The 13,608-nt window shown below is 43.5% G+C and overlaps 1 protein-coding gene across 2 annotated transcripts in view; it reads left to right on the forward strand.

Moving 5' to 3' along the window:
* Nucleotides 1–13,608, forward strand: part of LRRC1 (leucine rich repeat containing 1) — a 75,541-nt gene that overhangs the window by 19,675 nt on the left and 42,258 nt on the right. For both annotated transcript variants that reach the window (XM_072855181.1, XM_072855182.1), the window contains exon 3: nt 13,177–13,255. In XM_072855181.1, the coding sequence (XP_072711282.1) occupies nt 13,177–13,255 (79 nt within the window). The remainder of the gene's footprint in view (nt 1–13,176; nt 13,256–13,608) is intronic.

A 13,608-nucleotide genomic window follows, 5' to 3' on the forward strand; every position in this document is an offset into this window, starting at 1 on the left:
CTTGGGTAAATCTTTTCCTGGATTCTCACATCACTGGTGAATTCTGCAAGGACACGGGGTTGCTGAAGCGTCCTTGCTTGACGTCCCTTGAAGTCTCTGCTTTGCATTGAGTTTCAGTGCAAGTCTTTGCTCTACATGGTAGAGGAGAGATTCTGCTCTAGGCACAATTGGAAACGCCTGTGTGCTATTTGTTTTCCCATAGCACTTCGGCACTCTCTGGGACAAGTCTTGAAAGACCCTGTGATTTAGAAAATAAGTGCAATTTCCAAAGGAAGAAAGATGTGCTCAAATTTCTGCAGTTTTTTCCTTGCATCTTGGCTGGCACTTCATTAAGCTTCCCTCTCTCCCAAAGTGTGTGCCGCTTGTTTGAGATCCCTGGGAATTGTAGCAGGCCACTACCCATGCTGCTCATCCCACAGAGGTTTCCTCCAGTGACTCCCTCCGCGCTTTTCTTCTGCGCAACCCCTGGAGGCTGAATTCTTAGAGCTTAGGGCCCTGCCATCCCAGAGTCATTAAAATGTTAATGGCTTTTCTTGTTCTGTAGCTTGTTCCAGACAGGAGGGGTAATGCATAAAGTTTCTGTAGTTAATTTAATGCATGCTGATATTTGGGATTATATATGCTACGTATATATGCTGTGTTCTTGCAGACATGGTGCATTCCTTTTTAGTACCCCTCTTATCCAAGAAGAGGGTTTTTTGTTTGCTTTTGACAGTTATTAAATCTTCCAGATTCCACTGATATATTTTTGTCATGATATTGCATGCTCCTTAAAATGACCTGAAGTTGATAATTTAATTGCAGTATTTTTATTTGAAAGAAATTACTACCACACATACATTTTCTCTTAACAAGTGTGGTGTGGAAGTCTGGATTTTTTTTTTTTTAATGTCCTATACCTTTTCCAGCCTTTGACAGATTGTCAACAGCTTGTTTCATTCAGCTCTCTTAGGATAAGAAGAAAATCACTGTGAGCTTTCACACTGGACAGTGGCTGCTGGGTATTAGGCACTGGGGTGGCTTTCCTACCCTTCCCAGCTGCAGGAGTGCCATTTGAACCGTCCCGCCGTCCACCCCCTTCTTGGATGAAGACTAACCCCCTTGCTCATGTAGGAGATGAGCCTCTTGCACTTCTGTGCATGCCCGCGTGTTGCTGTCTCTCTGTGATAAAAGCCTGGCAGGCTTCTCTGCTGCTACTCTTCTTGCTTCTGTTGAACATGCCTGCCAAGGACTTGGTCACGCAAGCCCGTAGCATCAATGTAGTTGCTGTGTACTGACAGATTTGCACTAACTGTCTGTAGTGGCTCTCTAGCTGGCAGCAGGTAAGGGGATTCAAGTTAGCTGTTCTTCCATGGAAATGCTCTGTAACCTTGCGGTTTGGTCTTGCGTCCAAGCCCCAACTCTCAAAACAGTGGGAAAGATGCAAGTGTGTGTGCAATGGGAGAATTAAATGGATTTTGATAATCTTCGTAGGTGGATTGTGCTGGTTCTGTTGCTGACTCTGCTCTCAGCAGAGCTGAGATCCGATACTTTGTGAACTGAGGAGAGTTGGGTTTGCTGTGGCATCTACTGAGGAAATCTGTGTGTGGGCAGATCTTGTTCAGCCATATTTGACTCTGCATGATGCTTAATACCAAAATATCAACGTGGTTCTTTACTTTGATATCCAACAAGAATAATACTGTTTGTTTAATGTGTACAGTTTCATACGTACTGTAGAGATGGATTCTGGCTACAGGATATATTAGCTGCTACCTATTTCTGTAGTTTCTGGTTAAACAGATTTTATGACTGTCTTGCTAGTGCAGTTGTTCTGGACACAAGTTTCATGACATCAGGATATTCTTATTCCAAAATCCTCTCTCAACACAGTTGCCATGTTATGGCAAATATGCTATCCTTTATGTGAAGATAATTACAGACTTCACAAAAGGTAAATATGCTACTTTAGGATTACCCTAGCAGTAGAGATGGTTCCTCAGAAGCATCTCAGTAGTCACAACACTGTAGTGTAAGGAGAGAGCTGCTGCTATGCTTTCCCTATTAAACTGTCTTTATCTCAACCCCTGAGTTTTCCCACCTTTACTCTTCTGATTCTCTCCCCCATCCCACTGGGGGGGAGTGAGCGAGCGGCTGGGTGGGGCTTAGTTGCTGACTGGGGTTAAACCACAACAGTCCTTTTTGGTGCCCTCCATGGGGCTCAAAACGTGTGAGATAATGATAGGTTTGATTGCAATGTGCTAGATTGAATTTATAGCTGTTACTGCTGTTTAGCTATTAATTGGCAGGCTCCTGTGCTTGCCCTGGGGCTTGCTTGCCTTCCTGTATATTAAGAGTCTAGGGCTCGTTAGTGGCTGCTTTCTGCTTTCGCTGCTTGCTGTGCTGCCGATCATCTGACTCTGCTGTGCCTGGGAACCTTTTGATAACAGCAGTGGCCATGCGCCTGGGCTGGCAGATGGCCAGGGCATGGCTGCTGTTTCTGTGCTGCCGTACTGGACAGGCTGGGACTCCAGTGTGAACTCGAGTTGAAGGGACTGTGACCTGTGGGTGAGTCCACATGGGAGCAGGACACCCAGAAGCATCTGTGGCTGTGAATAAGTCCACACCAGAGCAGGTACATCTTGAAGCGCCTGTGGCCATGTTTATGTCTGTGCCACAGCAGGTATACCTCTGAAGGGATTGTGGCCCAAGGATAAGTCCACGCTGGAGAAGGTACACCTCAAAGCATCTGTGGTTGTGGATAAGTCCGTGCTGCAGCAGGTACACCTTGAAGCATCAGTGGCTGTGCATGAGGTCATGCTGGAGCACCTCAAAGCGTGTGGCCATGGATAAGCCCATGACAGAGCAGGTACTCCCCTAAGGGACTGCAGTATGTGGATAAGACCAAGCTGGAGCAGGGGCAAGAGGAGGAGTTCATTGCAATGTTAAACCCTATAACCTGGCCCAAAGGGACCAGGGGTGGAGATGGTAATGGATATGCCTTTAAATAGTTGTAAACCATGATATGAGTTGCATGCTATAGGAATTACTATAGCAGGGACCACCTGAACCAATGGAGGACAAGCCTTACAAGGAGCAGTGCAAGTGCAGCAGTGACCTGACCTGAGCTGGCTTTGGAGCCCAATAACTCCATGCAACACACCACCTCTCCTGTCCTGAGTGACCACCATAACAGATGGAGCCCAAAGTCTTGGACTAAATGAACTCTGGACATTTTGTGGACATTTGTGGACATTTTACAGACATTTCACAGGGGTGGTCCATAGACTAAGGGAATGATATCTGTGTATTATATCAAAGAATGGGAAGGGGGGTGGTGGTTAATGAGGGTGTATTGGATAGTGCGAGACCTGAACGTGATGTAAGTGGTATGGAGTAAGGGGTGGAGATTGTGCTGGTTTTGGCTGGGATAGAGCTAATTTTCTCCGTAGTAGCTAGTAGGGGGCTGTATTTTGGATTTGTGCTGATAACAGTGTTGATAATTCAGGGATGTTTTTGTTATTTCTGAGCAGTGCTTGCACAGAATCAGGACCTTTTCTGCTTCTCACCCCACCCCACCAGCGAGTAGGCTGGGGGTGCACAAGAAGCTGGGGGGGGGGAACACGGCTGGGACAGCTGACCCCAACTGACCAAAGGGCTATTCCATACCATATGGTGTCATGCTCAGCATATAAAGCTGGGGGAAGGAGAAGGAAGGGGGGGACGTTCAGAGTGATGGCGTTTTGTCTTCCCAAGTAACCCTTACGTGTGATGGAGCCCTGCTTTCCTGGAGATGGCTGAACACCTGCCTGCCCATGGGAAGTAGTGAATGAATTCCTTGTTTTGCTTTGCTTGTGTGTGTGGCTTTTGCTTTACCTATTAAACTGTCTTTATCTCTACCCACGAGTTTTCTCACTTCTACCCTTCTGATTCTGTCCCCCATCCCACCGGGGGAGAGCGAGGAAGCGGCTGTGTGGGGCTTAGCTGCCGGCTGGGGTTAAACCATGACATAGGTGCATTTTATTTAACAAGTCATTTAAAGCTTCCTTAGAAGCCTGGGTGAGCACGTGGCAGCTGACCTGCAGAGCATCAGTCCATGCCACCACAGAGCAGTGTGTAATCTTTGCTTTGCTGTCTGGGGCTCTCTTGTTTGTATCAGTGCATGCACACCAATGCTTTCCCTTTGAATTCAGCTATTTGCTCTCAAAGACATACTTGTCATCCGTACTGTATTACCTCCCTTCTGCTCACAAAGTGGGTAAGTGTCCCCTTTTCTTCTCCCCCACCGAAAGCAGGATAACCAGTGTTTTCAAGCTAGAAATACTGACAGAGGAAAGGCTTGAGCACTTATTTCAATTCGGCCTCAGCTGGTGACCCAGCTATTTTACAGTGAGGACATAAGCTAATTAGGCAGAAGCACTCTAAGTCTTCTGATCCTGTCCTGCAGCCCCACATGGGCTCCGCTGTCTCATCTAACAGCTGCTGCCTTTTGCCCTGTGCTCTCACCTGGGATCTGGCTGTCCACCTCTGCTGCACCTCCACAGCATCTGAGCAGAGACTTCCTCCATGAAATCCTCTTCTCTGCCTGCCACCAGCTGCCCTGACACGAATGTGCTGGTACAAGTCTGGTGGTAAATAGTAAAACCCAGAATGCTGAGAAATAAATGTGAATGGACATTTTTCTTGCTCAGTGGACAAGGAAAAAAAAGGCACTCAAGCTGTGCCGTGAGGCAGTATGATTGGCAAACACATCTTTTTGTTAAAATATGCAACTGCTGGATGTTGCTTGTTTGCCTTCAGAACTGCTTTGTGTCCAGGTGAGCACTTATGGACAAAGAAGAATTGCTCTCCTACTCATGCATGGGCACGTCTTAACCTGGTAGAAGAAAGCATCCTGTGAATGCACTCACTGCAACCCTGGTTGTGAACACCTGAAAGCCATGGGACATCCCACCAGAGACTATAGTGGTTTGTCGGGTGGTAGAGCACTGCTGTAGATGATCTTAAGCTTTAGTCTTGGTCAGGCCAGTGCCTGTTTTTTGGTTTTGTGTGTTTTGGTTGGTGTGGGTTTTTTTTTTTTTTTTTTGTGCTAATGAAAGCAGAGCTCCCTTGTTGCCAACTTGGAGATAACAGAATTTTTCACTCTCCTAGGTGGTTGCTTGCTAGCAGTTGTGTTGTGTTGCTAGTAGCTGGGTTTTTTGTTTGTTTTTTGACACATCTAATTTCTAGTGACATATATTTTCTTTGTATTATCTCCCATCCCTCCCCTGAGGTTAAAAAACATTATCATCTTCATGTCTTACACATGAAGTTTAGGGATCAATGTACAAAGCAGAGTACTGGGGAAGAAAGAAACACACTGCAAATTGCTTTTAGATTCTGGAGCACTGCAGAATCCCACAGACGTGTAGAAATTCTTGCTCGCTTTGAAGAAGTGATGTAAAAGTTGGAATTTGTGAATCTGTGTCACTAAAATGAATTTGATGTTGGCAAGCTGGAGGAGGAGATGAACTTTATATGCAGCAGGAGAAGTAAGGTGAGAGAGAAAAGACGACCTCGTCGCTGAGCAAGGCTCATCGGGGAGGGGAAGGAAGAAGCAGCAAGTGCCAACTGTGACTGGGAAAGAGAAGATAAGTGAAATCTCATGATGGAATTATCTAATTAGAGAAGTTTAGAAGGTGTTATTGTTAAATGGATTACAGAAAAGTGGATTTTTCCATCATAGTATATTCTGCCAGGTTTAAATGTTTTCTCTAAGGAAACTTTGCTAATGAACTTGGCGTGTGCATCTAGCAACAGTGGCTGGCTTCATCCAAATTCAAGAGAAGGCTATGGATTTTGAAGTGTGGTTTTGTTTGGGTTTTTTTGGGGGTGGTTTTGTTTGTTTTTTGGGTTTTTAGTGAGGTGTGGTTTTTTGGTTGTTTTTTTTTTTTTTTTTTAAAGCAGCAGGACAAGTTGCAAACAGAAACCTTTGCCCTGCTGAAGTATCAGCTCAAGCATTAAACATCAGACAATCCATATGGGAGTGACATAAAATAAATACTTCATTTTCTGAGTAGTCTAGATTAGAGATCATAAAATGGCAAACTGCAAACAGGCGTTGTTAGTCCTTGTATCTACAGAGTTGCTTGGGTTTTGATTTCCGTTTTGTTGAGGTCAGATGCCGTGACTATGAAGTTACTGAAGAATTAATCCATTAAATCTGTAACTTTACCATTAAAACACTTAATACACTTTCTGTCATTAACAGCTTCATGGGGCTTTTACTTTTTTTTTTTCCCCCTTGCTTCTCAGACTAAAAGTATTTAATTCCTGCTAGCGTCGAAGTCCAAGATGGAAATCCTTATAAAAATGTCTCCTAGCCTTGTTTAACTCTTCGTTGGCATGTACCAGTAAAAAGGTAGAAGACCTAAATTCCTTGCTGGACTCGGGCTCTTCCACTTAATTCACCTGGAACTATTGTTTCCTTGTGATCTGATCTTTGAGACTTCCCCCTTCTTTTTCCTCCTGTTTCCAGTTTACAGCTCCTGGTCCTCTGTTACTGCTTCTTCCTGCAGCTGAGGACAGTCTGTTGATTTACCACATGCTATCTGTTAAAAAATGAGCTTGTTTTTATGTCCCCGTGCAGTTTTCTTTCAAGTAAATTGAAATATATTTATTTATCCCTGAAATGCAGTTTTGTGAGGATTTTTTTCCCTGCTCCTCTCCTCCCTTGGAAAAGGGATGTATCCGGAAGCAATGAGGAGGAGGAATGGGATGTGTACCTCGCTTCAGTTTCTTATGAATTATACAGTAAGGGATTTGGTTGAGAAAACCCAGCCTGAATCTGTTTGTGAGTTTTCCTTAAAGTTGTAAAGAAGTCTTAAAAGAGCCGTCTCTCTTGTATTTTGTACATCCTCAGCCTCAGAGCTTGAAGAGGAAAAAGTTACAACCTGTACAAGAGCCACTTAATCTCAATAGACTGTGCAAGAACCGCGTGACTCCTGTCACATTGCGCCCCAGAAATTGTAACATTTACCTGAAGAGGTGGATTACTGCAGCCTTCAGGGCTAGTAGCAAAACCATCTGGTTTCTAAGAAAAAAGAAGCCTGTCAGATCACTGTGTATGTATGTCATGATTTTAATGTGGAAATGGGGGGAGAGGATGAGTGACCTTCCTCCATTCCTTCCCCCTGCGGAGACAGAACCTCTGGGAGCTGCACTTGGCTGCTTCGGGGAGGGTAGAGAGATGTGGTGGTGTCTGCGAGACAACAGCCTGCTCAGCTGGGCTTTGCAGCTGAAGAGCCCTTCGTAAAGACAAATATTTGCACTACAGATTCCTTCTTGCAAAGTATTTGACTAAGTGGGCAGTTTCCTCCTCCCATGTTGGGAGGGTGGAGGAGGTGGAGAGCAGGGTGGGAGAGCTTTCCTAAGCGCAGGGGTCTCCGAGACCCCTCTGCAGTGGGTGGCACAGAGGAACCTCTGTGGAAGTGGGAAGAGAACCTCTAAGCTCCTAAATCACTCAAGCACTGCAGTGCTTAATGCTTCATTGGACCTTTTGTGTGTGTATGTGTGATATACTGTAGTAGATATTGTATATTATATATGTGAGAAGAGGCAGGGGGAAAATTCTTCTGTGTATTGAATTGGATGGATGAGATCTGGTTTGCCTCTGGTTATCTCTCTTCTGAGGGATAATGCTGCATGAATTCACAGTCTTTGAGTCTGGAATGGGCTTCCTGGGTATACATTTGGTATAAACTAATCAACTGCTTAATACACTAATGAATTACTAATCACTAAGTGGTTAAGGTGTTTTGCCTGTGTTGTACATACCTGGTGGTGGGCCTTCTGCTGTGGCTGTCTAGATCAGGACTGATCAGGTGTATGGGGTGTGCCAGCTCCGGCCCTCCTCAAGCACAGTCCTCTGGGTCGCCTTCATAGCTGGAAAATATAACAGCATCCAGTAGTTGCTCCCTGAAAGACTCTTGAACATTGTAAACTCTCCCTCAGGAACGTGGCACATCTGAGACTTCAGCTAAGTTCTTGTAAAAATACTTTTAACTCTGAGCTAGAGTCCACTGTTTGAGTAGCTCTGGTCTGGTAGCCCTGTTGCAGCCTAGGACCTTTCTGGGCGTTGCTGACCCAATATTGATTAGGTATGGGAAATTATGTTCACTATTGCAGAATGTGTAAAGGATGCTGGCCGTGTAGCCTTTGGGTACGCAAAAAAATATTGCCAATTCTTGAAATTTGATATACAGTGCTGTAAAAATGTGCCATACAGAAGCTTTTATCAGTTTAAAATGAAGGCTGTCTTCTCCCCCACCCTCCCAGCCATCAGAAGAAGGAAAGTGGGGGAATGGGGATTGAGAGATGTCGCTGTTGTAAAAATCTTCAACAAAAAAATAGATTAGCACCAAACAAAAGAATTTTTAGAAGTAATTTTCTCATTCAGACAGTAGAGAATCCCCTAGTGTCAAACTTACCTCTTAAGTCACTTGTACAGGACTTGCTAGATCGTTAGCAAATTCTTGTGCCAACTAGAACGATAAACATCTGAAGAGGTATTTTGAAAGGGGGGGGTGGGGAAGATGGCCTCTTATATACATGACTGCCACGCTTGATTTTTCATCCACTTCTGCTGGCACGACTTCTTTCTGCTGCCAGTGTATTTGCATTGTCACACGTCACAGGGCTTATGCTTGGTTTATGGCTTTATTATTAGCAATGCTGCACAATCTGTATGCCAGAACATCTGGGGCATCGTGTAAATGTAGAGCATTCGTCAGTGTGTGGCATTAGAAGAATCCTAGATATTTAAGTAGGATTTGAGCTGGTTATCCAGCAGGGGCAAGAAAAGCATTCACCCTTACTGCTGCTGATATTGGCAGAAATGTACGTGCTAATGTCTGTAACGAAATTGAGTAGTCAACAGTGATGGTGAAAGCTGCTTAATCCATCAAGAGGCAGAAGGACTTCTTTATATATTTTCATATCCTCTGTTGCATTTCAGTTGATTATATCCGTGCTTCTGTTATGGACCATCATCTTCTCTGCTATAATAATCACTCCAGGGTTTTTTTTTGTCATATACTAAAATGCTCTTTACCTTTTCTCTTCTGAGGTCATTTATTCAACGCAATGTTACAGTAGTCTTCACATGTAGTGATAAAGTATCTGCTCATAACTTGGTTGTGTTTTGCCTGAGAAATCTTTTTAAGATGCCTTGCAGTTAAAATTAGTTATATTTCAAACTTGTTGAACCTACTAAATGTGTAATGATCCTCAGTTCAAAGAGTTGCACTGAATTTTTGTCTGCCCCTTGTCCAGTTAGGTGGAGGAGAAAAATGAATCAGATACAGAAAAAGTATCAATGCAGGGAGGAAAATGCACTTTACATGCAAAAAAAAAAAAGCTTAACGCAGAAATGGAATTTTTCTTCTTTTCCCTGTGCCTGTTACTGTTTCTTATTGAAGATTTTTGCTCATGTAGTGACTTCATAGTCTGGAATATCTAGGCTGGGAAAGCGCATTTAATTTTCAGAACATATTTTGGAATTTGCAAATGCATCCAAACTATCAGCAGTGCCTATACTGTCTTATTTCAATTTTTACTTAGCTCAGATGCTTGTTGGCTTCTACAGATAATACCCAAGACTTGTAACAGAAAAAGCCTATCAAAATAGTTTTGCTGAGAAGGCGTATTTTCTCGTTTTCATAGTCCATCATGTAGAAGTAGAAGAGAAATTACTTGCAGTATGGCAATGAAACTACACATTGGTGGAGGAAATCAGTAGCATGATTAGTTTAAGAAACTTTGTCATTGAGGATTTAAGTTTATTTTCTGCTTTATATGTTACATTTTTGTGTGTGTGTGTATATATTTCAATTTTTTTCCAAACAAATTAGGATAGTTACTTCTACTTGAGCTTCGATTTTTGTGGGGCTTTTTGTTTGTTTTTTATCTGGGAGAATGATTCACACCCACAGAAAGCGTGTATCTGTATGTGAAAGGGGTGTGTGTCTACATATATGCCTGTATAAAAGTTGTGGACACTGGCTTGGTTGCAAAGAAACGACTTATTCTGAGCCCTCAGAAGCTTTGAAATAGTGATGTCCCTTTCAGGACTTTTCCAGCTAGTTACCCAGGGAAGGATGGTATGAAGACTAGATGGCGGATGACACGTCTTCACTTGCTGCTGGTTAGCAGAGCTCAGTATCAGTGTTTGCTATTGCTGTAATGCAAGGTAGAAGTAACAACGTCTATTGAGTGCCTGTAGGACCTCTGTCTGCAATAATCCTGTAGTACAAATTCAGTCTTCTACAGGCGACACTCAATCATAGAGGACTGGAATGGGTAAAACCATCAGCTTTGCTGTCTGTAAGTGCAGTTTTGATTTTGTTTTGATTTTACATATATTTCTGTGTAGGCAAAGGGAAGGTTTCCATTTCTGTGTAGTATTTGTATTTCTTAGAACACCCTTTCAAAAGTGAATGCTTCTACATGAATGTTTAATTAAAAAAAAAAAAAAAAAGTAGTAGTTTATTTGCCATCTCTTTTGCAAGACAGAGCAATGTCCCCGCAATGATGTCAGTGCTTTTACTTTCTGGAGTGTTAGTGACGGTCAAATGCTTTAAGCAGTTAGAGTGTTATGAGAATTTATCGCTTTAAGGTTATCATTTAATCAGGCAATCTTAATGACTTTTTTTTTTTTTTTTTGTTACTCAAATGCCACTGTTCAGACCTGTTTGTCCCTACCATATGAGAGGAATAAAGTGTGAGGTTTTGACTCCCGAAGTGAGGTTGGCAGAGGCGTTTGTGAATGTGGCACTTTGAAATGGGCCGGTTGTTCAAGTGTCCCCGGCTTAAATTCGGGAGCCCTGTGGCTCCTGCAGTAGCTTCATGGCTACTTATGAGGATCTGCTTGTTGACTGCGTTGCTGGGGCATGCTGTGCCGGATTTGGGCTTGCGAATGTGATGCAACCCGTGGAGAGGTCTGAAGAGCCTGACCACAAGGCTTGGTCGCTCTCCGGCCTTGTGCCCCCCGCGCAGGGTCCCGAATGGCGGCCTCCGCCTCTCTGGCCTCGGCGCCAGGCCGGTGTCCTGCCTTGTGGTCTGGTCTTTCTGCGAGGCAAGCGGCCGCAGAGGAGCGAGCTCTCTTAATCCTGATTTGGGGACTCGGTGTGACCTGCCCCTTCTAACCTCAAAGGCCTCACCTAATGTTTCACTCTGAATTTATCTTATTGCTGTTGGATTTCTAGGAAAGATCAACTGTTTCCCCTCAAATACCAAAGCTGTTACGAAGGAGTGGGTGGGTGAGAACATACAAAACATCTCTGATGGGACTTGGTCTCTGAAGTCACCTATTCCATTTTATGGGACAGCTGCTGCTGTTGGTGGCCCTTACGGTTTGTGTCGATTTAAAAGTAGTTTATTCTCCTTCACCAAGTGCTCTGAGGGAACTATTTGTGCTGCGCACACCGCTCCACGCAAGCCTTGCCCTAGGTGGCTTTGTTTGGTGTTGTGGAAGCACAGCTTGGTTGTTTGATGCCTCGCGCTGTGGGTGTTCACCCCTCTCATTCATTATTTTGATATTTAGTAACAGTGAATATATTTTCTGAATACGCAGTGTATTTCTGGGGTTAGTGATTAGACCACTCCAGAGCTACTTGTAATCATTAGGAACTGTTTCTCCATCTGCCCCTGCTGTTTTCAAAGCTGTGCCTGGTGAGTGTACTGGGAGCACTGGGGTTTGTGAGGCAAGAGTGATTTGCTTCCATTCCTAGAGGAAGCACCTCTTGGGATGGAGTGAAACTCATTTGGGGGTGCCCATCTCCCTCCTTCCCTCCAGCCCTTCCCACTCATGTAGGGAACAGAAGAAGGTTCCCAGGAGATGCTCCTCTACCACCCTTTGGTTGATCGTTCACAAGTGGTGACCTGTGGGTTTGGAAGATGTTCCTGCTGGCTCTGGGTTCAGTTCTGAGCTGGGAATGATTCAAAATAGATGCATTTGCTCAGATTACCTGGCAAGAGGTGAACCTGATGAGCAGGTACTCTCCTCCCTCCTCCCCTCCTCCCTCGATTGCACAGCTTTTGGGGAGAAGAGCCGAATGAAATACATAGGTAGTCAATTCTGAGTTACTCAGCTAGGTAGGAAGAGGCCAAATATTTTTCAACATATTTAGATCACTGATGGCTGCTGAGGTCAGCGGTGCCACTTGCATGAGGAAAATCTATGAAGACATTTCCCAAAGTATTATTTGTGATGAGAACAGCGGGAATATGTAATGCTCTGTCAAAAAAATGGAAATAGGAAAAAACTTGGAAACAGAAGTCTGATTTTTACTTTAAGATTTGCCTTTTTTTTTCTTTTTGAATTGTTTTCAAAATGAATCATAAAAATCTAAGTTGTTAAACAAGGAAACCAAACGTATTTGTTTCATTTTTGCTGGATCTCAGTGACAGTAAACAAGGACTTACACAGAGGACGCACAGCCTATTTTGTGGAAATACAGCTTGATGTAAGATGCCCAGAAGACAATTTTATTTTTAAGATAGCAGACATAACTTCAGTAGTTAGATGTGTTCTGTTGAAGATAGTTGAAAAAAACATCTGTTTTCACATACAAATATCTGTGATTACTTTCTGGCAATCTGAAATAGTGTACTAGCACTTATTTGGGACCCGTCAATTTGAATAATATTTTCAAATTACCTGGCTTTAGTGTGAGGGAGACTGGTTCTGCTCCCACGAGTATATGTTACAGGTGGAGAGACTTGCACATTCTCTTCTTCCTTCCCTTGTTTTCCCTCCCTGCGTACTTTCTGCCAGCACAGATTGTGGGCGTGTATTGATCAAATTACAAGAGGTTCAGATCTTAATTGGTTCTTAGGACAGTCCTAGCACATAGAGAGTCTGTTTTTTTGATGGGCAGAGGCTGATAAAGATCAGTCCAAGGACAGGTGAGTAGTCTAGGATCAGGAGGATGAGCGTGGAGCAGGAGGGGGAAATGGAATGTGAAAAAGCACAAAATGGCTCTGCTGCGATAGCCGTGTACTTGGATGTTAAGTGGTCTTGCATGTTGAAATGTCTTGAAAGATACCAAGATAACTCCTTGCAGTAGCAAGTTACTGAATGTAATGAGGCAATAATTTCAGTGTAGATGCAGTACAGTTGTTGACAATTTTTTCCTTTTTTTTTTTTTTCTTCTGCAGATATTCCTGAAATACCAGAAAGCATCTCATTCTGCAGAGCACTACAGGTAGCAGATTTCAGTGGGAATCCACTGACTAGGTAACTTCTACCTTCTTCTTAGTACTTGCCATACCAGAATTACAATCTTGCTGTAACAATTACAATTTTAAATAAGCCCTTAAAAATTGTGATCTAGGATCTCTATGAAATCTTGCCAACAGTGTCTGTCTCTGGCAGGGACTGCAGCAAAAATTCAGATTTAAAAACTGATGTGCATCTTTACTGGGAGGGGATGAAATTTGTCAGCCAACCAGGAAAAATGTAAATCTGATTGTCTCTTAAGTAATTTTCATTCCTCTTCTGAAATGCATAGGAAAACCATGCTCATACTTGGGAGAGACAAGGCAATGGTTAGTACGAATGCATTGGCACAAACCCAGGTGCCTGACGAT

The sequence above is a fragment of the Ciconia boyciana genome, chromosome 3, assembly GCF_034638445.1.
Source record: "Ciconia boyciana chromosome 3, ASM3463844v1, whole genome shotgun sequence".
Lineage (NCBI taxonomy): Eukaryota > Metazoa > Chordata > Aves > Ciconiiformes > Ciconiidae > Ciconia > Ciconia boyciana.